Source organism: Peromyscus eremicus, chromosome 4 (genome assembly GCF_949786415.1).
Source record: "Peromyscus eremicus chromosome 4, PerEre_H2_v1, whole genome shotgun sequence".
Taxonomy (NCBI): domain Eukaryota; kingdom Metazoa; phylum Chordata; class Mammalia; order Rodentia; family Cricetidae; genus Peromyscus; species Peromyscus eremicus.
The window spans coordinates 44,100,430-44,126,727 of record NC_081419.1 but is presented as its reverse complement, the minus strand read 5'-3'; the positions used below and the strand labels follow the sequence as shown (position 1 = coordinate 44,126,727).

The window sequence follows — 26,298 nt, the reverse complement described above, 5'->3', positions numbered from 1 at the left end:
TTCACCAGACATACCATAATGCTTCCATAATCTCTTTAACATAAATAATCTTCCCATATAGAAGGAAAAAATAATAGAGAAGGCATAAAGATGTAAAAATCAAGACAAAATATTTTTCATCTTGTGGCGGTTTGAATGAGAATGGCTCCCATAGGCTCATATATTTGAATACTTGGTCCTCAGCTGATGGAACTGTTTGAAAAGGATTAAGAGATGTGACCTTGTTAGAAGAGGTATGTCACTAGGGGTGGGCTTTGAGGTTTCAAAATATTAGCATCATTCTGAGTTAGTTCTCTCTGCCTCATACTTGTTGATTAATGTGTTAGCTCTCAATTACTCCGTTACTACTCCAGCACCATGGAGTACTCTGCCCGCCTGCTCTCTATTATGACAGTCATGAACTCTCACCCTCTGAAACGTTAAGCCCTGAACAAACTCTTCTATAAGAAAAAAGAAAGAAAGAAAAGAAAAGAACAATGGACAACTGGAAAAGCTATAAAAATCATAAAAGGCATGGCATGATCTCACTTCAGGGCAGGGGAGTTGGGAAAAATACAAATATTCATGATATTTAAAGTCAGAAGAAAAAACCCGTGGCTATGATTCATTCATGATTTCATTCAACCTCCTGAGTTGAGCAGGCGGTGAGACCACATAAGCTGTGCCAAGCAAAATATAAGGCAGTCAGAGGGCATCCATTGTGTCCACATGATGTATGTAAACACTTGTAGTATCTTCTCTACATTATAAGAATACCTTAATGTCTCTAATTCTTTGTGATCTACCATAATTTTAGACTAAAAAAGTATTTATATGTGTTTTATATGGTTGTATATAACATTATATATTAAATAATTTTGACATATGCAGATACATGGCACATATTTAGGCTATCAAGTCAGAATATAAATATGGGGTTACAAATTCAGAAAGATACTCCTTTCTGGAATTTTGGCTGTGAAAATGACAGATACCAGCCGGGCGGTGGTGGCGCATACCTTTAATCCCAGCACTCAGGAGGCAGAGGCAGGCAGAACTCTATGAGTTCGAGGCCAGCCTGGTCTACAGATCGAGTTCCAGGAAAGGCGCAAAGCTACACAGAGAAACCCTGTCTCGAAAAACAAAACAAACAAACAAACAAACAAAAAGACAGATACCATAGCGCTCACTGATAAGAAAGAATTCTTACAGCAGGTCGAGGTATGGGTTTTTGAGGTTTCTTGGATCCCAGCTTCTTCATTGCATTGTAGTATTTCTTCTGTTCTTCTGTCATAAAGATGTCTTGACCTCCAAAGTAAAGAAAGAAAAACAAAACATTGTTAAAACCATGTTCTTTACTAGCTGGAAAATCTATGTGAGTGCCTGTGAGAAAGTCAGCACTCCTAATGCTGCTAATGATCATTCGTGAAGATCAACACTCAGTCAACATGTTAGTTATGTCATAGCAAGCACATTCACTCACTGGAGCCTTCAAAGTGTTGAATCTAAACTATAAATGACCTACACTCTTTCTTTTTAAATTTAAATTTTCAAGGAATGGCTTCTCTGCATACCCCTGGTTGTCCTGAAACTCACTGCAGACCAGGCTGGCCTCCAACTCACAGAGATCTGCTTGCCTTTGCCTCCCAAGTGCTGGCATTAAAGGCATTTACACCACCATGCCTGGCTGACCTAATCTCTTACAACTCATTAAATCACAAAAGACTTTCTGAAGTTTGCCTTGTTTCCCTTGGCAAACACATTTTGCCGCACAATGGCAGTAGTGTGATGGGCTCAGCTCAAGCTGAGCTCTCTCCCAGTGCAGAGAGCACCTAGATATACTTATCTTCTTTTTCTGTTGGTTGAAGTTGTCTATGATGACACCAATGAAAAGATTCAGTGTGAAGAATGAGCCGAAAATAATGAAGATGACGAAGTAAAGGTACATGTAGAGATTGTCTTCATATTTGGGTTGCAATTCTACCTAAAATATGAAGAATGGTAACCATTAGATTGAATAATTTCATAAAGAGTACATCATTGAATTTTCAAATCTCTAAATATGAAACAGACAAATATTGAACAGATTTCAGGAACAACCAGGTCTAATGTGCCTATTGAATCCTGAAAGACTACTCGCTGACTTGAGAAAATGAAGACATTCAAGCAGAAGCTTAAGTAATTATAATAGTCTCACCAAATAAACCCTTAGACTGTGAACATTCTTCTCCTTAATGAGCAAAGATCGCAACATGGCATGTAGATAGAGTTGCCTCACCCCACAGTAGAGAAGTCAGAGTCCCATTATGCTATTTTAGCTATTTTAAAATAGCTAATATTTATTTTCTCTGCCTAGTCCTCTCATCTGTGAAATGGAAACGCTAGAACCTATACCTTTTACAGTAGCTCGTGAAAGCTAAATATGTTAACATGTAAAAAAGCGCTTAAGGCCAAGATCAAGCAATAGTGATGGATAGTTGTGGAAAGTTTAATAGTACACACTTCCCAAGTAGGCTAGAAACCACACTGTGCATGTACGTATGAGTAGGTTGGCAGAGTTTGTTCTTCCTGATAGTGGGTAGAGTGACCCGCTCTCTCCAGTAGGTGCAGTCTGTATTATAACAGTCCTCTGCTTGTCCAGACCTTGGAGAAAAATGAGTGATAAAAAAGCTTCTGCTGTAATAAAAAGGTCAAGTCTCACAGTACACTTCTAATAACTCAGTGAGTCAATCATCAGTGATAAAGAATGTATGCTGTAGCTTATCGTGTTGTGACATCAATTTTAAGGGTTGTAACAAACATTTTGAAGTGAAACATGATAAAGTAGAAATCAAAATGATTGTAAAACTAGGTATTGTTCGCCGACCATTTGACTTATCTACATGTGTATGTATGTATAACATTGTAATATGATATTTTCAAATTTCATAAAATTAAATGCAATATACTAAAGTTTCTCACATATAAGCTTAAATGAAATACCCCTTTTTATAAGAAAAACACAACTCAGGTACTTCAGAAATCCTGGTGGGTTTATTCTTCCGCAACATAGACGCTACCATCACTGGTAGCAACATTAGCCTCCATTTTTGAGAATTGATACCTTGATATTCTTAAACAGTAGGTTTATTTTGTACCAGTTTTGAGCCAATAAACACAATTGTGATGCATATGCAGTTTCTGTGTCTTAATGCATTCACATTCATTTCTACCACTACATAATACTTACTTGTCGCTATTATTTTTCAGTTGATTCCAGTTCTTGTTATTTCAAAATCTTTTGTTCACGTCTATACATAGACTAACTGTCCTATACACTTGCACAGGAGTAAAAATTTCTCAAGAATATGTTGCAAAAGGCAAATAATATCTTAATACCCAACTATTTTATTCTATTTATCTAGTGGTGTGTGTGTGTGTGTGTGTGTGTGTGTGTAATGAAACTAAAAGGCAAAACCTGGCATGGTGGCACAGCCTTTAATCCCATCACTCAAGAGGCAGAGGCAGGCGGATCTCTGTGAGTTCCTGGCTAGCCTGGTCTACATAGAGAGTTCCAGGTCAGCCAGGACTACACAGTGAGAGCCTGTCTCAAATAAATACATTAAATAAAAAACGAAAGTAAAAGAAAAAGCCAGAAAGTCTTCCTCATTGTCTCAGTGGCCAGTTGGCTTTTGTCTTCTGCCGTATGCATGAGTGTGAGCGCTTAGGTAGCAGACAGCTTCTGCTAGGTTACTAACAGAGATGCATGGTAAGCTGTGTGCCATATAGGCACTGTTGCTAAGGTAGAAATAGCTCTGGATGAACTAATCAAAGAGGTAGAGAGAGCTCCTGTAGAAACACAGTTTCTGGGCAGAGTTTCAAAAAACGTTCTGTATTGTGTGTGTTGAGCCTCTCTGCTTCAATAATGCAAAGAGTTAGTACCAAGCACACAAGGCTACTGTGCAAAATTAAGCGGGATAACATGAGGTTGCCCTTGGTATCCTGAGTGAAAAGTAAAACATTTTCAATCATGATTCAGAAAACTCTCATAGCCGGGATTGCTGATGCATTGCAGGGCTTTTTAGCATTTTCTGCCTCCGATGGTCTTCTATCCAATTCTCTCTTGTGTGTTTTTATGAGGTTGGTAAAAACAACTCAGGGATTTTTAATACAGAGCTAATTGCTGGTACAGAGAAATAACATTTTGAGAGTAATCTGGGGACTCTAGTAAACTAGAAATCAGTCTCTTTCCAAAATGTCAATTTCTTCCTTGATCAACTGTATGAAATTAATAAAAACTGAAGCACAAAAATCCACTGCATTTGTAAGGTTGATTTTGCAAATCTCTGCCTTCTCTCACATACTTCTACCTCCCATCAGGAGACACTAGTAGGTTTTGGCTTGTTTGTTGTGTTTCCTGTGTTCCCCACCATTTGTCATTATTAGTCATATCCGTCCCCACAGAAGATCAGATGCTGGAGGAAACGTATGGCACATGAAGAAAATCGCCCTGAGGAGGATTTCTGTTCACAAAAATAAAATGTCTCATTTCAAAAATACAGTTCATAAAAATTTAAGCATCAGGGCCCAAGCTTATTAGAAAAGACAAAGAAAAAAAGAGAGAAAAGCAAAAGAAGAAATCACAGTAAGGGGCTGGAGGGATGGCTCAGCAGTTACAAGTATTTGTTGCTCTTCCAGTGGAGCAGAGCTCAATTCCCAGCACTCACATGGTGGTTCACAATTGTCTGTTACTCCAGCTCCACGGGATCTAATGCCCTCTTCTGGGCTCTATGGGCACCAGGCACATGTGTGATGCACAGATGTACAAGTAGGCCAAAAACACTGACACACATAAAATAAAATAAATCTTATAAAAAATTTACAGTAACTTGAGAAAAACTTTTTAATTAAAATTTGAAAAACTGGCCATCTTCAATTTTGGGGCTACTAATTATTTTTAAGGGGACTATTAGATCTTTAGCATGTTAAGAAATTTTAACTCTGTAACTAAAGACTAGGATCCCAAACCAACATTTTTTTAAAAGAAATAATGTAAGTACTTTATTTTGGTAAAATAGTTGTGTTCTGTTAAATTGACCTATAACTATACCATTTTTTTTTTCTGTTGTTGTTTGCCATCGACAATTTACAACAATATGGATATATTCATTTCTGGCCTCAATAGACTTACATTTCTTGAGTCAACAGCTGCATACATGATGTCCATCCATCCTTTAAATGTGGCCTGTAAAACAGTCAAAATACTTACTTTTTTTCTTGATTACAGTTTAGAAAATAAATCATCAGGGTAGAAGTACTAACAAAAGATGAGACTAAAATGCTGGGAGACAATATTCTAGATGTTTTCACCACAAAGAAATGGCAAATGTTTGGTGAAAGATAGGCTTCATTTGAGTGTGCACTACACAGTGTACATGTGTATTAACATGTAGAGCTCTACAAAGACAAACGATTTAAAAAATGTGTAAGACGGTAACCAAGATTCATTCAAATACATTTGTATAACACGGTTTATGGTTATTATTCAAATTCTGTGGACAATATTTGGTAATAGATGCAATACTTTGTAAAATCATCTTATGCATATTTAACACATATATCCTGATCCACCGTCACAAAAGTCACTTCAACATACGATCATATGATCGTAAAATCATACAATCATAAAAGTCACCTCAACAGCCTTTAACTCTGATGTGATTATTAGAATAAACCTAGGAAAGCATTCAGGAATAGAGTATCAGCATTAAACAGGGTTGAATATTATTCCATGTGTGCATATACCATTTTATTTAGACATTCATCCACTGATTGACTTAGAAGGCTATCGTGGATAATGTTGCTGCAATGGCAATCAGTATGTATGTGAAAGATATGAGAATGTAGACATGTTTTCACACACTGAGCTTGCATTTCCTTTGGACACACGCCCAGGACTGGAATCACCAGATCATATGATAGTTCTTGTTTGAAGGATCCCTTCAGTGTTTGTCATAAGGCTTACTAATTAACATTACCACAAACAGTGTGCAGGCAGTAGCAAACACGTGTTATCTTTCTTCTCTTTGAGGACAGTCACTCTAACAGCAGTGAAGGAACATTTAATTGTGGAGGGAAAAAACTTTAGACACATTGCAAGCAATTATCAGGTGGTCACTTACTACTTGAAGCAGAGAAAGATATCCAAGTCCCACATTATCGAAGTTGACTTTCACATTCTTCCACCTGGCTGTCTGGTTGTTCTCTATGAGCGTTTGGCACTCACTGAAGTTGTTGACCACACTCACATCAAACATTTCCCCAGTGGTATAGTTGATGCAATGATAGAACTTGCCAGCAAAGAGATTCACACCCATGATACTGAATATTAGCCAAAAGATCAGGCAGACCAGAAGTACATTCATAATGGATGGGATGGCACCCAGAAGAGCATTTACAACAACCTGGCACAGGAGGAGAGGAAAGAAACCCATGAAAAGACAAGTATTTATGTTCACTGACTTTCAAATATTATTAGAAAATAATGATTTCAGCTTGGAAAATGGCTGCACTGTTGTGAGCATTGTTGCTCTTCGAGAATACCTAGACTGGGTTCTCAGCACCCATGTCAGGTGGCTAACATTCTCCTGTAACTGCAATTTCAGGGATCTAACTCCTTTTTCTAGCCTCAAGGGCATCTGAATGCCTGTGTTGCACACACACATACACTGGCATACAAACATACAGAGAAAATACATAAGTGCATCTTAAAAAAAAGAAGAGAGAGTAATGGTCTGGAGAGATGACTCCTAGATCAAGAGAATCTAGGTTTGGTTCCCATCATCAACGTGGAGGCTCAGAACTGTGTGTAACTCGCTGCAGAGATTCAGACACCCTGTTCTAGCTTCTAAGGCCAACATTACATACATGTGGTGCACACATATATAAGCAGGCAAATATCCATACACATAATATGAAATATAATACTTTGTATAACAACGAAAACAATAGTCAAATTATAGAAAAAATACGTCACTCGTCAAAGTTGAACATTAGGTAGGAATATCCAATAGCTTGATCTAAGACTTTTTAAATTCTAAATTTCATTGAATTTTACATTGTGGAATAGTTTCTTAGGAGCTAAGCAAGTATATGTAGGAGAAGATTTTCAACAAGGAATGGAGATAATTAAAAACAACAAGTAATTAAGACAACAAATAATGGCATAAATTTATAAAATCATTATATGAACAATACCAAGTGTGCAATACTAAATTGAGAACAAAGGAGAACATTTGAGGGTACAGTGTGATACAGAGCACCTGCTTATCATACACAAGACCTGGGATTTGGTCCCAAGGCCAAGAAAGAGGAAGTGGGAGTATATGAAAGATGAATTTGACACAGAAAATGAAACATATTATAGTACAAACCATTTAACATCCTTTGTTTATTAAGCTTACTACTGCAAAAGCATGGCTTTATTTAATTGCCAAAGAGAAAAAAAACATCCAACAGCCAACCAATCATTTCTTTCTATTCATAGAAAAGCATGCACAAACATGCCTACATACCAACTCATAATATTCATCTATGGTTGTGCTTATAATACTCTGATAAAGTCTGAGGAACTATTTTCATTTCTGTTTTTGTTTTTGTCTTGTCTTGTACAGAGTTTTTGAGACAGGATGTCACTTTGTAGTTCAGCCTGGCTTGGAACTGACTGTGTAGGCTAGCAATCCTCAAATATTTGAGTGCTAGGATTACAGGAAACTTTTTTTTAAAATGTTTATTTATTATGTATACAGTGTTCTGTCTGCAAGTATGCCTGCAAACCAGAAAGGGGTAATAGATCTCATTAAGGAAGGTTGTGAGCCACCATGTGGTTGCTGGGAATTGAACTCAGGACCTCAGGAAGAACAGCCAGTGCTTTTAAATGCCGAGCCATCTCTCCAGCCCTACAGGAAACTTTTAAGTATCACAAAAAGCATCCATTTCTACAAGTTATTTTTTTTTTTTAATACTCAATACCATGGAGACAGGGTACAATTATTTTCTAGGTGGTGATGATATGCGTTCTTGGGCTTTTGTCCCAGGCGATAACAAATGTCAGCTTGAATTCCTCCTGGTCTTTTGTACTGCCTTTCTAGGGGAGTATTAGATTTCTACAGCTGACCTACTTTTTAGATATCTCTGTCTGTGCTTAAAAACCAAAAGGCCAGATTCAGACTTCAACAGGCACCAAGTACATAATACAAGTGGAGTGAAGAAATGATGAGTCATGATTGGTTAGTTTTAAATGACATGAAGTAAGAGGTCCTGCACATTTTGAAATAGAGGGATGATAAGTAATCTTGGTACATATCAGCAATCTATGAGATATGATCAAGAATTCCCTAAGGAAAATGAAGGGAATTAAGAGCATTGAGCATTGTGTTCTGTTGAGTCAAATGATGATATGCATTAGGGACATTGAATACATATTGCTGATTGGTTGGTTATGTGAACATGAAGATGGATTTGCCCTTCCTACTGTAGAAAGTTTCAGGTTGTTCTTAATTATAATCACAGCAGATTCGAAGATGTTTGGTCTTACCCTCATTCCTTCAAACCGGGATAAGGCTCTGAGAGGCCTTAGAGCTCTTAACGTTCTGAGGGATTTGATGGCACCAAGTTCTGAATAACCCAAGGCATTTGCAGTTAAGCTAACCAATGATACCTATACAAAAAAAGAGCAGACAACTGATTAAAAGTTATAGATAAAAGTGTCTACACATCCCTTAACCTTGCTCTACGTAACGAAGAAGCAAGTAGTTCTCAAACATGGGCGTTTCCACATCACCCAGAACTGGTTAAGATCACGAAGGGCTATAACAGAAATGTTATTCTCTGTTTGTCTTGTCTTCCCAGCCTTTTTTTAGATGCCTGTTTTCTAATAAAAGAGAGAAAGAAAGGATATGGATTTGGGGGCCGGGGTGGAGGGGAGAATCTGGGAGCAGTTGGGGTATGGGAAGCTGTGATCAAAATTTGTATGGAAAAAAAAATCTAATTTCAGTTAAAAAAAACATTGAGGGCTAGTGGAGTTTGATTTAGTACATTCGGGAAAAGGCCTGAGAATTTATATTTTTCTAAGTTCTCTGGTAAAAGCAGCAGTGCTGATTCATAAATCACATTTTGGGACTTATCACTAATTAAAGCAAGTAAAATTAGTGAGTGAAAAGAAAGAACAGTTGAGATTTTAGTATAACTGAAGAATTTTAAGGTTGTTATTTTCTTTAGTCATTTATACAGATTACTAGTGTTATTGGTAAAAATTCTAAAAATTCCAGTTGGGAAAAAAAAACTGTCATCACTAAAATATCCAATTACCTTTAGTCATCACTAAAATACCCAATTACCTTTGAGAGTTATAACTATTATATGAACTCAGAAAAAAAGTTGTCTCATTTTAAAGCACACCAAAATTTGAAAATCAGATAAGCAGAAACAAATACATAATATAGTTTTTAAAAGTATTGCGATAATAAGTATTTGAAAAATGTATTCTAAGAAAAATGATGGAAGTAAGCAGAATTTGTTTGACAAAACCTTCGTTTGTTTATACTAATTTTGTATGTATAATCTGAAAGCAAAGTCTCCAAATGTAAGAGGGAAATGAGGTACGAAATTCATCAAGTTCAGGGCTTTGTAAGTCTTCTCTTTGTAGATAACTGAGGAATAAAGTGAGTTATCTTCTTGAAATGCAAAAAGATAATAAACAAAAATTAAAGTTATCATGTGAAGGCTTTCCACATGTAAGCCAGGAGGATCTAGAGTGCTTTACATTCTCTGGAGACAGAATCCGAGGGAGAGGCGTACATTGATGGACGAAAGAACAGTTAGACAAATAAAAAATGTTCTGAACTGGGCCAGAACTATCAGAGAACTGAAGTGGTGAGCCATACCACTTTCTGTAAGCTGTTTAGCCACACTTGAAAAGGAGGTACATCTGGGTCTTCCTGAATCACCATCGACATCTTTAGTCTTCTGCGGTTTTGTTTGTTGGAAGATATTCTTCAAAATCTTCCTGTCCACTAAACCCCTAAGTTCACGTTTCTTTGGATGGTATCATGGGTTCCCCCAGCACTTGTCTGTCTGAATTTGTCTTCCACTTACAAACCTTTGCCTCGTACTCCCCGACCTTCGCTCACCCTCAAGCACTACCATTCAGGGTTGGCACAAGTCAGTGTCCCTCCCTCCTCCGGAGTTACTGGCATTCTTCTCACTCAAACTCTGGTTTACTCTACTCTCAAGAAACCTTTTCTCAAGGGAAACTGTACATTCATCCTTACTGGTCAACCTTAAGCTCCCTTAGGACCAGAGACGTGACATTTCTACTTATAACTCAATAAGAAAACAGATAATTAGAAAGAATAGCTGATTTTAAACCAAGTATCAACCAGTTTAACGTACAATCATAAGAGTATTCATAAATCTAAAATAGTAGATTTCAGAGTATTCTAGACAATGTGAGTTCATATTAGATGATGTATATTAGACAATGTTAGTTCAGGCAGCGAGACAACTTTCTTTTTGGGTTTCTTTATATTTAATTAACATGGATATAATAACTTATCCTTGTTTACATATATTAAATTTTAGCTATGCTGTCATCAAGCTACTGATCTGTCACAATTACACACAAAAAAGTGAAAAGAATGGTGTCTTACACGACCTGTCACAGGAGAGAAAGAGTGGTAGCATCTTTGACATACTCGTTTTGCTGTTCGTAATTGTCAAACATAAACATATGTGTCTTTAATTTTTGTTTATTATCTTTCTGCATTTCAAGAAGATTTCTAATGTAGTTCTTCATGTGCCCTTTGCGCGTTACATTTAGGAAGAATTTACCATATTCAATTACTTTAAATCCTTTTGTATTCTGATATTCCATCTTAATACCTTTAAACACCAATGCAAGTTAATAAATCCTTTAAATATTGGTTAGCCAATTTGTTTTTAACCACCAGATAAATCCAGTGATATTGATTGGTTTGGGACTTTCATATTCACATGCCATTAATATTTTACGTATGGGACACACATTTCTCAGCAGGCTCAACTGCGGACAAGTTCTACTGCCGAAGATGCTCGTGAAGAATTTTAACAACTGTAACTGTATGTAATGTGAGAATTAAAAACAAGGTTAGAAAACAACTTTACTTTTGCATAGCTTAGAATTTAATATACTGATTCAAATGTTATTTTTCAAACTAAGTCACTAAATATAAGGTGGTACTTAAATCGACAAAATGTGTCTTAGGTATAATTCCACTGGAGAAGTAGAAAATAGCACTTGTATTTGGACTAAATCAGTGTTGCCCAGAATGCTCGCTCCATACTGCTGGCCACAGCCAGGACCAATGCTCATCATCCCCTGCCAAGAAACAGAAGAGGGAACTTCAGAGTACTCACATCAACAATCAGGAAGTCCAGCCAGCACCAGGCATTGGTGAAATACATTTGGAAACCATAAGCAACCCACTTTAGAAGCATCTCCAGGATGAAGATGTAAGTGAAAACCTTGTCAGCATACTCCAGCATGGTCTTGATGGTCTTTCGCTGCTCAATATATATGTCTTCAAAGGCCTACAAATGATAACATGATATTGAATATTGTCAAGAAAAGTTTCTACTTTATGTATTGAAAAAAAAGGAAATGAAAAGCTGCCTTCTTCAGTTGGGGCAGGAGGGTTATCACGATGCCCTGGCTTCCCAGTTATCTCCACATGTGAAGAGCACCTGGGCATTGCAGCCTACTGAGAGACTCACGCAATTCTAAAATCTGGATATTGAGACTATCCTCAAAGAGTTTAAGATGTGTAAGAGAAGGTCAGATGTTCCTTTCTTAAGCAAGAGGTGGTGTCATTTAGAAATATCTCAGAATCCAGAGTGACTGGTACCCCCTCCCAAGACTGTGTAAATATGTGACAAGAAGTCTCCTGAACTTGAGAAAGGGGGAAATGTGTAATATTAGTGAATATTTGATTAAATTATTCATCCTATTCTGTGAAGTCAGATGCAAACTAGGTTTGTAATGCTTTTAGAAATTAAGTAAGCCTCATCACCATTCACTGTGGCTGGCAGGTGAATTGGTGTGAACCAGTCAGGTGACTTGTTCCAGCAAGGGGTGTCTATTAAGTAGCCTGCACTTCAGCTGGCAAACCCACGTCGTATCTGCATAGTTAGCCCTTCTGAAGAAGTGCCATTGATCTTTCCCTTTGCCAGAAGGTGCACTGCACGGACACTCTAAAATCTATTTCCTAAATAAGAAACCGATTGCATTTACATTGTATTGTATGTCTAAAATTCAGTAGGCACTGGAAAGTATGATAATGGACTTGAGAATACAAGAATAAAATTCACTATCAAAAATAAAGAAAAGGATCTTCCCCTGGTAACTAAAAGTCAGAGAGATTCTTTCTGAGATATTATGGGAGCACACGCTGTCTGAGTGTAGTCCTATCTGGCTCCTCCAGCTAGAGCAGTAGACTGCTCTCGAGGGCCCTTCCCTCCACATCTTTCACTTTTTCCAACAGTCTGTTCTACAGATGGGTAAAGTGAGGTTGAACAGAGGGAGAAGGAAAACGATGAAGGGGCGGGCCCTGCATCACCTACCAGAGCACCGCTGCTGAGCAAGATCATGAAGACGATGAAGGTCTCAAACCAGTTGTGCTCCACAATCTTGTAGCACGTCTTCCTCAGGTTCCACCAGAGCTTGCCTTTGCCTTCTTCTATGCTTATCTGACAACACTTGAACTTTCTCACACAGTCTAAAAGACATGAGAGCGGATGAAAGAAAGGCCATCAGTTACTCTTGGGGCATCATTGCGAAGGTGGGACACGCACCTACGTTATTACTTCATAGTGCATTAGAAAACAACTTTATTTTAAAGATGGCTTCTGCTTACAGAAATCAAAACCAACAGTGTGGCCTTTTGTCGATCTGTTAGATGATCATTTATTTTTATGTGCATGTAACTGTATTATAATATACCATAAAACACTCAAATGCAGAAAAACATAAAGTAAAACTCCAGCTTATCTTTCTGTTTTGCCTTTGTCCTGTGAGTCAATCCTACTACTCTGTATAAAAGTTACATATAGCCGGGCAGTGGTGGCGCACGCCTTTAATCCCAGCACTCGGGAGGCAGAGGCAGGCGGATCTCTGTGAGTTCAAGGCCAGCCTGGGCTACCAAGTGAGTTCCAGGAAAGGCGCAAAGCTACACAGAGAAACCCTGTCTCAAAAAATCAAAAAAGAAAAAAAAAGTTACATATATTTGAATTTTGATTAGTTTGCTTCATAGCTTAATAGAACTTCTCCATCTAACCATAAGGTTTGTGAAAGATGCTATTATGTTTCTCTCCATAAGAGTATGGGAATTTATATAAATGTTCACTATTATTAAATAATTGGGTTGCTTTGTTTCTGATCATTATCAGCCACAATGCAATAAGCACCTATGTGTAATTTGTGAGGTACTCGGTAAAAGGCTTTTCAAGAAATATTTATTGAAGAGCTGTTGTATGCAAAGAATTGTACTTGGAAAATCATAATAAAATTATAGTATGTAAAACAGCCTTACCCTTGGGGAATGTACATTGTAGTGAGAGTGATTTTTTTCAACAAGTTTTACAGTCACAAAAACAATTATCATAAAGTAAAGTCTTATTAAAGTCTTATCAATAAAGTTTAATTTCTGAATTTTATGGAATAAAATGGATTTGGGGCTATATCTTAGGAGCTACATAAAAGTCCTATTGATAACATGAAGTTATAAGAACCAATTAAGAAATCCAAACAAAAATTAGGGAAGGGAAAGTCTGATCATCATGCTCAAGCTTTAGCAGTCAAGCTCAGGTGAGTGATATATTTTATTTTTTATTTTTTGGGTTTTTCGAGACAAGGTTTCTCTGTGCAGCTTTGCGCCTTTCCTAGAACTCACTTTGTAGACCAGACTGGCCTCGAACTCACAGAGATCTGCCTGCCTCTGCCTCCCGAGTGCTGGGATTAAAGGCGTGCGCCACTACTGCCTGGCCAGGTGAGTGATTTAGAGTTGAGGGCTTCATATGGTTTCCTATGCAGCACTGTTGTTACATGATACAACTGACCCTCATCAGAATGACGTAATTTTAGCTTTCTTTAGAGAATCCTTTTGAGAGTACTCTGATGATGCCAATATTCCCATATGAAAGTATGTAGTATATTTAAGCTTTCCTATACCTTTCACCTTTGTTGAAAAAATAAATCACAAAAAATATTTGACCTTGATTGATACAGGAAACTATTACTCAACGTCAGACTGAAATGTGTATTTATCAATTAGTACACTATATTATGGCCACTCAGGAAATGTCAGATTATTTCCTTACTCATTTTAGTTACTTGTCTTTTCCTTTTCTTTTTGACAACTTTACCAGTTATGCATTTGGTTTAGCTATCTCTCTTGTTAGCTAACTTAGAAGGCCAGAAGAGTCAATTGTGCGTGCTGGTTGGGTTCTTTTGTCAACACAAGCGTAGGTCATCTGAGAAGAAAGAACCTCAACTGAGAAGATGCCTCCATCTGATTGATGTGTATGCAAATCTGTGGAGTATTTTCTTGGTTAATGATTGACATGAGAGTGCCTAGTTCACTGGAGTGCGGCCACCTTTTGGCCAATGTCATGTGTTGTTTAAGAAAGCAGGGAGAGCAAACTTGTAAGCCACATTTCTTCGTGGCTTCTGCTTCAGTCCTTGCCTCTAGGTTTCTGTCTTGACTTCCTGTCCTGACTTCCTTCATGGTGGACTGTGACATAGAAATGTAAGCCCAATTAATAAACCTTTTCCTCTCCACTTTGCTTTTGGTCAGAGGGTTTTATCACAGCAACATAAAACAAACTAATACACCAACAGCAGCATGTTGCAGAGGTGATCAATACCTTCAAAAGTAAAAGGATCTAATTACATCATTTAAGCCTATAGTCAGAAAAATTGTCCTTGTTTTGAGATTTAAAACAAAGCAAATAAATTAATAGTTGGTAGATAAACAGGCATGGGTAATTAGAGGCAGTAGATAGAAAGATGTAGACAGGTCACAGGAAAGATGGATAGACAAGAGAAGGCTACTGACACCACCCCACTGCTTGCTTACCTTCTGTGAAACAGGCTTCTGGCTCAAGGGATTCTTCTGGTTCAGCCTCTGGCTGCTCTCCCTCTGCTGGAGCACCTATATCAACTGTACTGCCTTCAGATGAACTAGTTGCGTTCAATTTCTGAAAACCAATCCCACAGAAAAGCTTTTAAACATGTTCTCTAATCCAAACAAAGACTCCTAAGTCGTGCCCCACCCCCAGTCTTCTGTATGCATTCTCTTGATCTGTAATTTAAGAATAACTTAAATATAATGCCAATCTGCTTTGGGAGAGGTGGGGGTCACAAGATTAGATATAGCACTGTAGAATTTTTTTTCTTAGACACAGTGCCACTTAAATAACTTTTGTTTAAGTATCTATGAGGTTTCTGAAATAGAATTCGACAGAAAGCTTATGCAAACTGCCAGCCATATGGTCACTGGGATTTTGCTTTTGCAAATTCATTTGTAAATGGTATAGCTTGTTTTATTCTAAAATTGTGACCCGTCCAACAAAAGCTGCACAAGTGTATTTTCATGTCAAATGTAGAAAAGGTTGGGTCAAATGCACATAAACAGCAACAATCTAAATTTTTCCACTTTTCATTGACATGAAAACATAGACTACTGGTTATTATTAAAGACATTCTATAACTTTCTATTTTGGAAAAGAGCAGCACATTGTTAGCTATACAGCAAGAGCAGGTATCTCGCATTCTCTTTGGCCAATGCACTCCTGGGTTTCATTGTGCATTTGGAAACTACCTGTTACTTTGGCACTCTTGCCTGTCCTCTTAGAAATGGCAGAAATGGGTCATAGTGTGTCATTTTGTTTCCTTTGGGTTAAATCAAAATCGTCCAAAGGAAACTACAGAGGAAAGAAGTTGTCTTAAATACTGACATGCATACACTTTATCCAGGTCAGTCTATCCACGGGACCAGCTTAAAGGATGGGGTCCCAGTCTTAAAACCTATTCTTAAGATGCCACAGGCATGGTGCAGGGCCAGGTGTGAGTGCCACGCTGAACCAGAGTAGTTTAGGCCACAGCATTCTCGAACCTGTTACAATGTTATAACTATTAGTGCATAACATTAGGAGGCGGCTGAGCTCAAAGAGCTCCTTTACCAAGAGGATGAGGGAAGCACATGGTAAGATGAACACTGACATGGAACACTGGATTCAAATAGATGCTGGAGTTTCTACTGGAAAGATCCTACTCACACTGTGGATAAGAATTATATGGATCCTTTCCTAATGATATGATTCTCTTATAGCATGAAAATAATTTTATTTTTATGAAGTGTGGACTCAGCATGTTTTGAGTTCATATGAAGAAAGTATTATGTACCTATATGAGAAATTGAAATGTCTTAACTACTTTAACAACACCAATAATAGATGTATAAATATTATATACTCTTGTTTCTTAAGAATTAGTTTTGTAATTACTTTAAAATTTGTCTAAATATTGTTAAAAGCTATAAGTTGATTTTTTTCCTCATTGAACATTTTATGATATTAGGCAGATAATAATATCTTTGCCATTAAAATTTGAATATATTTTGTTCTTTGGTGAAACACCAAAATAAAATTTATTACAAGTATTCCAAATTTTGGGGCCTTTTCTAATTTTACATCCTTTCTTTTAGATTTGACTCTTTCTTATGTAAGTATACTTGGATTTGCAGTCATGTAATTAACCCCTAAAACATTCTCTCATCTCTTGCAGAGATCATGTAACATCAAGTTGTTGTACTACCTTAGAGGCCAGATGATACAGGCTTTGTTGTTTGTAGGATTTTGAAATGCAGCACAGGTAACCAGACAAACTGAAGTTCAGTCACATCTGATTTAACTATACACAGTAAGAATGGAAAATATTCCTTTTAACAAAGAGGATAACATCGGAAGTGCAGGATGGAGCTCCTAATAAAAAACTGCGGGTCCCTCTTTGTATCATGTGCTGGCTGGCACTGGTCAATGGCTATATCAACATATACCTCAGTGTGATGGTTGATCTGATGGCTTACTTGGTAGATTCACATAGGAGACAAATCTTTGAGCTTATCTGTGGTAGAATTCCCTGACCAAATTAACTGAAGTGAGAAGATTCACCCCAAATGTGGACAGCAACATCCCATGGGCTGCTGGGGTATTAATTAAAGAAAAGGAGAAGGCAAGCTGAGAGCCAGCCATCATTGTTTTCTGTGTTGGGACTGTGGATTCTATGTGACCAGTTGCCTCATACTCTGACCACTGTGCCTTCCTTCCTGTGATGGACTGTATCCTCAAACTGCGAGCAGAGATATTCCCATACTTAAGTTGCTTTTGTGAGTATTTTATCACAGCAATAGGAAAATTGACTAATACAATCAATAGTAAGTATGTAATACATTCTCAATAAATATTATTTAGAAATGAATGGATGGATGGATGTATAAATAAAGGGCTTCATAACAGAATGAAGTCTGATACTGTATTCGGAGTAGTCACCACACAAAATGTCATAGGAAATCTTGATTCAAAACCTTCAGAAGTTTCCCTGCAATACCAGCTATCACTCCTATTATCACGTATCTGGGTTGTCGATATTTTAAAAGATGTCATGAAGACCAGTATCACCAATATTGATTCAGGTTTTCACTATTTTGCAACCATTGCGCTTCCTCCCTTACATGAGTCCTTCCAGTTCCCAATTTCTTCCATTCCACCATTTCCCTAACTTGGGTGTTCTGGACACTTCATAACTTTTTTGATTTATTCATTCAATTTCACCTCTCATGAAAGACAGGCTAAAGTATTTCAGAGCAAGAGAAACTGAAGTCTTCTCAACGTAATTGTAAGACATTTAGGGGCATGAACAGTACCCTAAGCCCTATGGATGGGGCAACAAAAATGCAATTCAGCCCTCACAGCTTACTCTGAAGTCCCAATTTGCTCTTCACTGAATGAACAAATCACCCAGCCAATCACTTGCTTTCAATACCTTGTTGAAATTAAAAACAATATTAGAGAAAGTCAATTTGCTCTATTCAGAGTTCATCATGCCTCAATGTAAACAAGAAATCTCTGGATGTGTTTTTCTGTTCTTTTGAAAACTGTTTACAGGCTTTATCTGTGGATAATTTATCCAAGGCACTTCTGTGTTTTCTCTTCTTCAAACCATAGTGAAATAGAATATACACAACTCCTTTTCATTATAATACGGCATCTTAGTACCAATAAAGAAGTAACAGCAGATTTTTTTCAATGAACTTCAACACTGAGGTTATTACTTTTACACAAACTGCAGCTTAAGGTGTATTTTGTGTTTCTGGAATATGTACCTCACTAGATTTAAGGTTTGGGGGCAGAAGACTATGTTTTTGTCGTTATCATATCCCTTGCACCTATCACCAGTTCTTGCTGTTAGTGAATGTTTCTTGTGTCAATGAACGAGTGACCTCGCAGCCTATTTATGGACTTCAGCCTCTAAGTACTTCTTGTCTGATTCTTCCAGGTTCAAAGGAATATAATTAATTGAAGAGTATCAAGATTACTTGAACACTCATGGATGTTAAAATGATGACCAACAATTCTTAAAGTTGGGAGTGTGCTCTGAAAATCAGGCTGCCAAGAATTCATTCATAATTAAGAAGAGTCTATGAGGTCAGTTATAAGGAAAATTACTACTGAATCTGTTGTTTTATATTTATTTCCCTTCTTTCTATACTAAGTATGTAGATTTACTGTTCCACAGTGAATGGAACCCTTCAAGGAGCAGCTACATCTCCTCTTCCCCAAAGTTCAGTAACAATGTCTTCCACATGGGTTGGTGTGTGTACCTATGCTTGTGGTGTTTAATTTACTACAGGAAAGACCATGCTGCACATTGAGGCATCACACTACTATCCAGTGGGCTTACTCACCTTGTCAATGTCAGAGTTAATGAGTGGCTATGCCCTACATTTTCTGTATTCTATTCTTCTACAATGTTTTAGGAAATTCTCTGATGATTCACCAGTAAATTCAACCTTAGTGAATTTGGAACATTTAGTAGACCGGATATATGACTCAACATTATAGATTCAAGATAAGTGTTTATGATACTGCTGACTTATGTGAATCATAACTAAGAACCTTAGTGTCAATTCTAATCATAGTCATAATTCCTGTGTGTGTTACTGTAGAATGAGGAAGACATACATTGGAATATCTTACGAATAAAAACCTTATCATAAATTATACTAGAGATGTACAACAAAAATGATGATTAATATAATTCCTCATCTCAATTCAATCATTTTGTTGTATACTAGTTAAATGCCATCATGTTAATAAACTATGTTGCTTAAAATGTATTAAAAATCCACAAAATGAAATGAATTAAGAACATAAAAATCATAAGCTTCAGATCGGTTCCTAGTTATGATGAACCTGACCACAGTGCATATTTGCCTCTTTGAGCTGTCAAGTGTATATCACTGTAAGTGACTGTTGAAGCATATGTTCTCTCTTTCTTTTAGTTTTTCAAGACAGGGTTTCTCTGTGTAGCCTTGACTGTTCAGGAACTCCCTCTGTAGACCAGGCTGGCCTCGAACTCACAGAGATTCGCCTGTCTTTGCCTCCTGAGTGCTGGGTTTAAAGGCATGCACCACTACTGCCCAGCTGGAGTTTATGTTCTTAGGTAAAACGTTTTCATTACAGGCTGTCAGGTAGTGTCCCAGTCTGGGCATTACACACTGCCAAGTGCTACAAAGAAAGCAAAATGTAAGTGGGCTATTCATAGACACACTTTAGTGAGTTTTCTACTTCCCTCTGGTAATATTGAAATATTTAAATTTCCTTATTACTACCCATACCTAACTTACCAGGAAATAAATGGGTAGAATAATACTGTTAGAAGAGATTTTGCCTAGTTAAATTTGAACAAATTTGGGTGCAATACAAGATTGGAATAATAGATTATATAAGAACAGTCATAGCAGGCTGCTATATAAACCAGCAGTAATCATAGTCACTTAGAAATATGAAACATATTTGCATAAAAAACTACATTTTCTACACTCTTTATATCTATGATATTAAGAGACTTCTTGTTATTCAGTAGTTATTCCAAATTCTATAAACTAAGCAGAAAAGAATCATGTTTCACTAAATGATCTAATAAGTACCAAATTGCACTATTTCATGTTTCGGGGGTGTATATGTATGCTGGATGTACAGGTCATGTGGGCATGTGCCTATGTATATGTTCGTGCATGTATATGCGTGTGTGTGTGTGTGTGTGTGTGTGTGTGTGTGTGTGTGTGTGCATGTAAAGGCCAGAGGTTGATATTGTGTGTTTCTCCATTGCTTTCTACCTTAGGTTTTGAATCAGGGTCTCTTACTGAACCTGGAACTTAGTGATTTGGAGAGACTGGCTAGGTAGAAAACCCCAGGTATCCCCTTGTCTCTGTCTCTCCCCATTGCTAGGGTTACAGACACTCACTGCTGTACCTGGCTTACACATGCACTCTGGAGATCCAAATTCAAATACCTGTTCCTGCACTGCAGGCATTTCACCAGCTACTACTCAGCTCAAGATCCTACTATTCCATCTTTTAATTTTAAAGATTATATTTTCAACATCAAAAATAAATTATTATTGAACTGCAGTGTGTCAAACTAATAACCCTCCAGAAAGCCAAGGAAAATAAATAATTTTAAAAATAATTAAGTTCTGATTGGAGAAAAGTCTAGAAAACTATATTTCACATTAAGTTTCTCATGTGAACATTTGTTTGTTACCATGAAGCTAAGATATATATATATATATATATATATATATATATATATATATATATATATATATATATATATATATTTGTTTTTTCGAGACAGGGTTTCTCTGTGTAGCTTTGTGCCTTTCCTGGAACTCACTCTATAGCCCAGACTGGCCTCGAACTCACAGAGATCCGCCTGGCTCTGCCTCCGGAGTACTGGGATTAAACGTGTGTGCCACCACCACCACCCGGCTGAAGCTGTTATTTTTAAATGTAATTAGTAAGCGTTGTCCAAAATTTTGAGAATAAAATATGTTCTAACTTAATTTAATAGTAACAGTAAAACACTAGGATTTCAAAAAGCGTTTACTTCAAATGTAGATTAAATCAAGTATTCCAGCGTGTACTGTTTTGCTCTCAAACAATGGTGAGTGTTTAGACCTGGATCCTGCAGCTAGCATACACTGAAGGAGCGCCAATTGATTTTACAGGGAAAATGTTAATATCACAACATTGGAGGGCATGGCCTGATTTGGTGATGGGCTTAAAGTCATAGTGACACATTAAAACATTAAAAAAAAGCTGGTATTACCTTTACAATCAGAAAGTTGACTAAACCAAAATATCATGTTCATTATGGTGATTTAACCAGAAAATCATTTCATTATTTATGATGGATATTTTATTATAAACTTTAAATCATACGTAACAGACTTTTAATTTAGTGGAGTTGCAAAAACAAAACAAAACAAAACAAAAAAACCCAAAACTTATATTGTGATGGACTACCCTGAGCAGATTACCAATGTGTCTGGCTCATTTTGGTCTGATGTTAAAGATATGTAGAAGGTTTTTGTTGTTTTTTGCTTTATCAATACCCCACTGAGAATCTTTCCCATGAGGACTACTCATTTTATGGCAAAAATCTTGAGTTATTATCCATTGGTATCATCCCTACCAATGCTTGCTCAGATCTAATCCACATACTTTTGACTCCTTCATGCCGTTCATGTTGGAATTTAGCATGTTCTTTTAGGGATTGAACCATATTTCCAAAAAAGACTGTAAAAGACTTTTTAAAAAGAATTAAAAATTCTAAGAATCAATTCTTTTTTGATCTGTTAATATACTGCCTCGATACTTTAGAAGGTTGTATACCTTATTGTTATTTCTCTCAGTGCCTTTCCCTAAAGAAAGTGGAAAGTAGACTATTCAGAGACTAAAGGAACTAACCTTGGCTCTTTATAGAAAAAGCAAATCATTACCTTAAAGATAATAAAAAATAACATATAATTGGGGAGGAATCTGCATCTTGGATATTTTACACACTGGTCTTCTGACAGAAGCAGGGGTCCCGGCAACTGAATTTTCTTCCAAAGCATTAAAGAATGTTTTAACAGTGTTATGGGATTTTTCTTCCTTTCAAAAAAAATCTCAACATGATTTTATTATGAGTTATTTTACAGTTTTAATGTGACTAATTCTAAGTGATAAAGTTTCTTATTAACATTTCTACAAAAGTGATGAAACCGGAAGAAACAATTTGGTTTAAATATCTGTGCACAGAACTGTGAATTAATATTAGACAGTGAAAAGTTCAATAAAAAGAGATCACAGAACAGTTACACACTATGTGGGGGTTCTCTCATTAATAAATAAGCAAACAGAGACAAGTGTTGACTGTGATTATCCTATGGAGGTGCTGTGGAGCATGACGTACCTGAACTATGCCATGGACTAAGTTGGTGCTGTGGAGAAGGGGTCAGGGAGGAGAAAGTTACAATGGGTAAAGGGATGAGGACGATCTATTTTCTGAATAAGCACATCATATAAAGATAGGTAGACGTCAATCTTTCTCTTTTTGGGGGGGTTTATTTTGATGTATGAGTACATTTCTTTTCTTTTCTTTCATTCTAGGAATTTTAAGAGTAAATATTAACAGAATCTCTAAGGGAATCATTCTAAATGCAAAAGGCTTTTGGTCAATTGCTAAATAAAGCATTGCCCTTTTCCCAAAAATGAAGTGGATGAAAATTATACCCTTGCTGCTGGCAGCAAAATGCAAACACTTCCATTCATTTACATTATTATCACATTGAAAGTCGGTTGGGAAGTTTGCATGAGGGTGAGGGATTGCTTTAATTTGCACATTACCCTTCAGACACTGAGCAAAATATTATCAACAACATAGCACACTTACTGGGGATGTATTTTAAAAGTAGTAGAAGAAAACAAATACAAAAGCAAAGAGGCAGAGGACAGAAAGCTTTCCTTCAGTGCTTTTTTTTTTTGAGAGTACCTACAATCTTCTTCCAGGCCACTAGCATGTTCCAAACTTGTGACATTAAGTGGAAGCTACAAAATCTGCAAAGGCATGCATTTTCACTTTTAAATGAGTATACTTTCTATTAAAATCTACATAAAGAAATTAGCAGCTAAATTAATTTTTCTTAAAACAAAAGAAAGAAGTTGGGATTGTCAGCCTTGCCTGACCATGCTTTATACAACCCAACCTAGGAAGAGCTGTGCATGTTCTATTGCACTGCCAATGGATGGGCAAGGGACATAGCTGAGTCACATGCAGGCCAGTCAAGTCATGTAGACACTGATTATATTTATATATGCACAACTTGCTTTGGTAACCTGGGTAAAAGTGGTGGCTTGAGCCTCTGGATGCTTAATAAACACCAGAGCAGCATTCTTGACGGCTCCAGCTTGGTCTCACGCCTGTGAGAAGTAAGAATGGTCAGAAGTGAAGGTCACCGTATTACACCACTAAATTTCTCTTTGAAAGGTTATCATTCAAGTACGGATTCAACATTATTCCAAAAGTTAAAAAGAGAAACAGGCACTCACAAATCATAGCGGGGAATTGCATTAAACATAGTCAAAATAGCAGGAGAGTTAAAGCCTACAGGATTAGGGCTTGGGTTTTAAATGATATATTCGAGGTAGTCCAGAAAGCTGATAAAGAATCAAGCTAATTCGGGGGAAATGCAAAAGAGCACTTAATTCAAACATCTTCATACCCTCTGAATCCATCTAGTTATCTACCCTTCAAAAAGAATTTGTTTGACACTGCAAAATAGACTGTACCTCACTTTTCCCCCTTTAACTCAAGGGTTAAAAACAAAACACAACAAAGCATTCACTAATCTTCACAATTATCTCAAAATCAAAGACTGCATTATGAAGACACTGAGTCAGTAAGTTCAGAATTTGTGTTCAATAACATATGGAGGCTTTCTCTTTGTAAGCAGGCTGACCACACTCAATTGGGTTAGATACAATTCCCTGTCACAAACTTCTCTTCCTTAAAAAAAATTTCTACTTTAGGAAACACAAAACTAAATACCATCAAGCTAAGATCCAAGTCAACTTTAGCACGAGCTAATAGAGCTTGGAAAACTAGATACTATTCTTTTATAAAGTATTTCATTGCAGGCAAGAATCCAAGATGAGAATAAGAACCATGTTGCCATTAGTTATCTTTTAGTACATACTAAAACCACTATTGTGGTGAATTATAAGGAAGAAAGTATACACACTGAGGCAGTATCCTAAATCTAAACTTATTTTTAAAATGTTTAGAAAAATTCACATAAATATTGTGAGTTTGGAAAGTGACTATTTGAAAAATTAAATCACGATTTGCCTAGCCAGTATAATCTAACATTAATTTGTCAATCATCTTTACAATATGAATGTTACAGTAGATATTTCCTATTTTCTTATAGGGAAGCAACATATAATATAAACTATCTAATAGTGTTAAAGCCACAGAAGTACATACCAATATATCCCTTTATTTTAATATTCCTACCTCTTTGCTTTCCTCCATATCTGATTCGCTGCTGAACTCTTCCGTATTTAAGTTTTCAAAGTCAGACTCTCCAACAGCAATGGGCACAGTTACAGTGAGGCTGGGGTTGTTTATGAACGACATGTAATCACTCTCATCTACTACATACTTCTCCACACTGCTGCCTATGCCACTGGTTGTCCCGTTTCCGTCTTTGAGATAATTGAGGTCTTTGCCTATTTCTATGGTCGTGTGGTTGGAGATACAGCTGTCTTTCTTGTTATTCAGATCTTCCAAGGGTTTGATTTCATCCAAAGCTTTCTGCTTTCTGACAAAGGCTTTCTCAATGAATTCACGTATTTTTCTTTTAACAAAATCAATTCCCCTTTGCATCCTTCCCACTGCGATCTGGAGGTTGTTCATTTCGTTATCGTCATCTGTGGCGGCAAGGTTGTCAGAGCTGAAAGAGCTGAGGAGCAAGGCCAGGAAGAGGTTCAGAACCTAGAAGAGAGTGGAGGAAGAGCGATCAGACAGCCTGCTTGCCTTGCTTCAGCTGTAAGACGTGGAATTCTCTTCGTACATCCCATTAAGGATGGTGTCTCCAGAAACACAGCAAAGAAAAAACAAACTAACACCTGGCTGATAGCAAATACTACTCACACTCTTTATTTCAGGTTCATTTCAAAATCACTAGCTACCATGGAATGACACTTCTATACTAACTTTACATCCAGAATAATCTAGACAGCTCTGCAGAAAAAAGACATGCTATTTTGTACATTTGTTATTTTGAACATACAATGTGTATTTCTTAGGACAGTGAATATTTATTGTAATTTTATTCCTAGAACCAACTAGAACTCCTGTACACTTAAATGTGATTTGGCTTCTTTAGCATTGCCAGATTTTTCACTTTGGTAACTTGCAAAATTCAAGAAAAATATATTGATTATTAGACTGACAACCTTAATTTTGTTTAAACAAAACTTTGTAGTAGCTGTGTTTATGTAACAGAAACGAAATAAAGATGTGGTTGCTATACGATAATCATGTTGTTAATATTGAATTAAAAATTAAGTTTGCAGTATCGCCATCTCTAAGTGTGTAGATCAGACAGGTAAAATCTGTAGACCAGGCAGGGAAATTAGGAATCAGGCATTGTTGGGACCATAACTGTCTTAATTTTTTTCCTCAGGGTTTAAGTGACACAGTCCTTGATTATTCAAACACAGAATCAAAATAAAATACAGCAGAGACCAAATGAAAAGGTTGTTAGTACAAAAGTGGACCCTGGGAAGATTTTAGGTAAAATTCCAGTGAAAATGACAGTGACATGTGTAAGGTAAGAGCCAGTGAGGATGAAGGTAAAGTCTATACCGACCATCTGTCAGTGTCCTTGCCATGGCTCCTTACAGCCATGTGAAGACCTACCTTCCCTCTACTTCAGCAATTTATTAATACACTTGTGTTTCACACTGACTAACTTGAATTTTTCACTTGGCTGAAAAATAGATAAAATAAGGAAAAATAGATTTAAATACTCAATTTGAGTCTTTATCTGTAAGAACATTGAATTAACAGTTTTTGGGTTTACTAATGGAAAGGCCTTGTCTATCATGAAAAAATTTTATCTATATCAATGAA

At 36.8% G+C, this 26,298-nt stretch overlaps 1 protein-coding gene across 7 annotated transcripts in view; it reads right to left on the bottom strand.

Moving 5' to 3' along the window:
• The window catches only part of LOC131909182 (sodium channel protein type 2 subunit alpha), an 85,899-nt gene that overhangs the window by 8,720 nt on the left and 50,881 nt on the right, over positions 1–26,298 (bottom strand). For 4 of the 7 annotated variants that reach the window (XM_059260577.1, XM_059260578.1, XM_059260580.1 and 1 more), the window contains exons 16-24: positions 24,676–25,155; positions 15,129–15,249; positions 12,616–12,770; positions 11,413–11,586; positions 8,555–8,677; positions 6,141–6,422; positions 5,150–5,203; positions 1,826–1,963; positions 1,190–1,294 (exon numbers count right to left, since the gene is read on the bottom strand). In XM_059260577.1, the coding sequence (XP_059116560.1) occupies positions 1,190–1,294; positions 1,826–1,963; positions 5,150–5,203; positions 6,141–6,422; positions 8,555–8,677; positions 11,413–11,586; positions 12,616–12,770; positions 15,129–15,249; positions 24,676–25,155 (1,632 nt within the window). Of the gene's footprint in view, positions 1–1,189; positions 1,295–1,825; positions 1,964–5,145; positions 5,204–6,140; positions 6,423–8,554; positions 8,678–11,412; positions 11,587–12,615; positions 12,771–15,128; positions 15,250–24,675; positions 25,156–26,298 lie in introns of all 7 variants that reach the window. The other 3 variants (XM_059260583.1, XM_059260579.1, XM_059260581.1) reach the window with 1 other exon arrangement.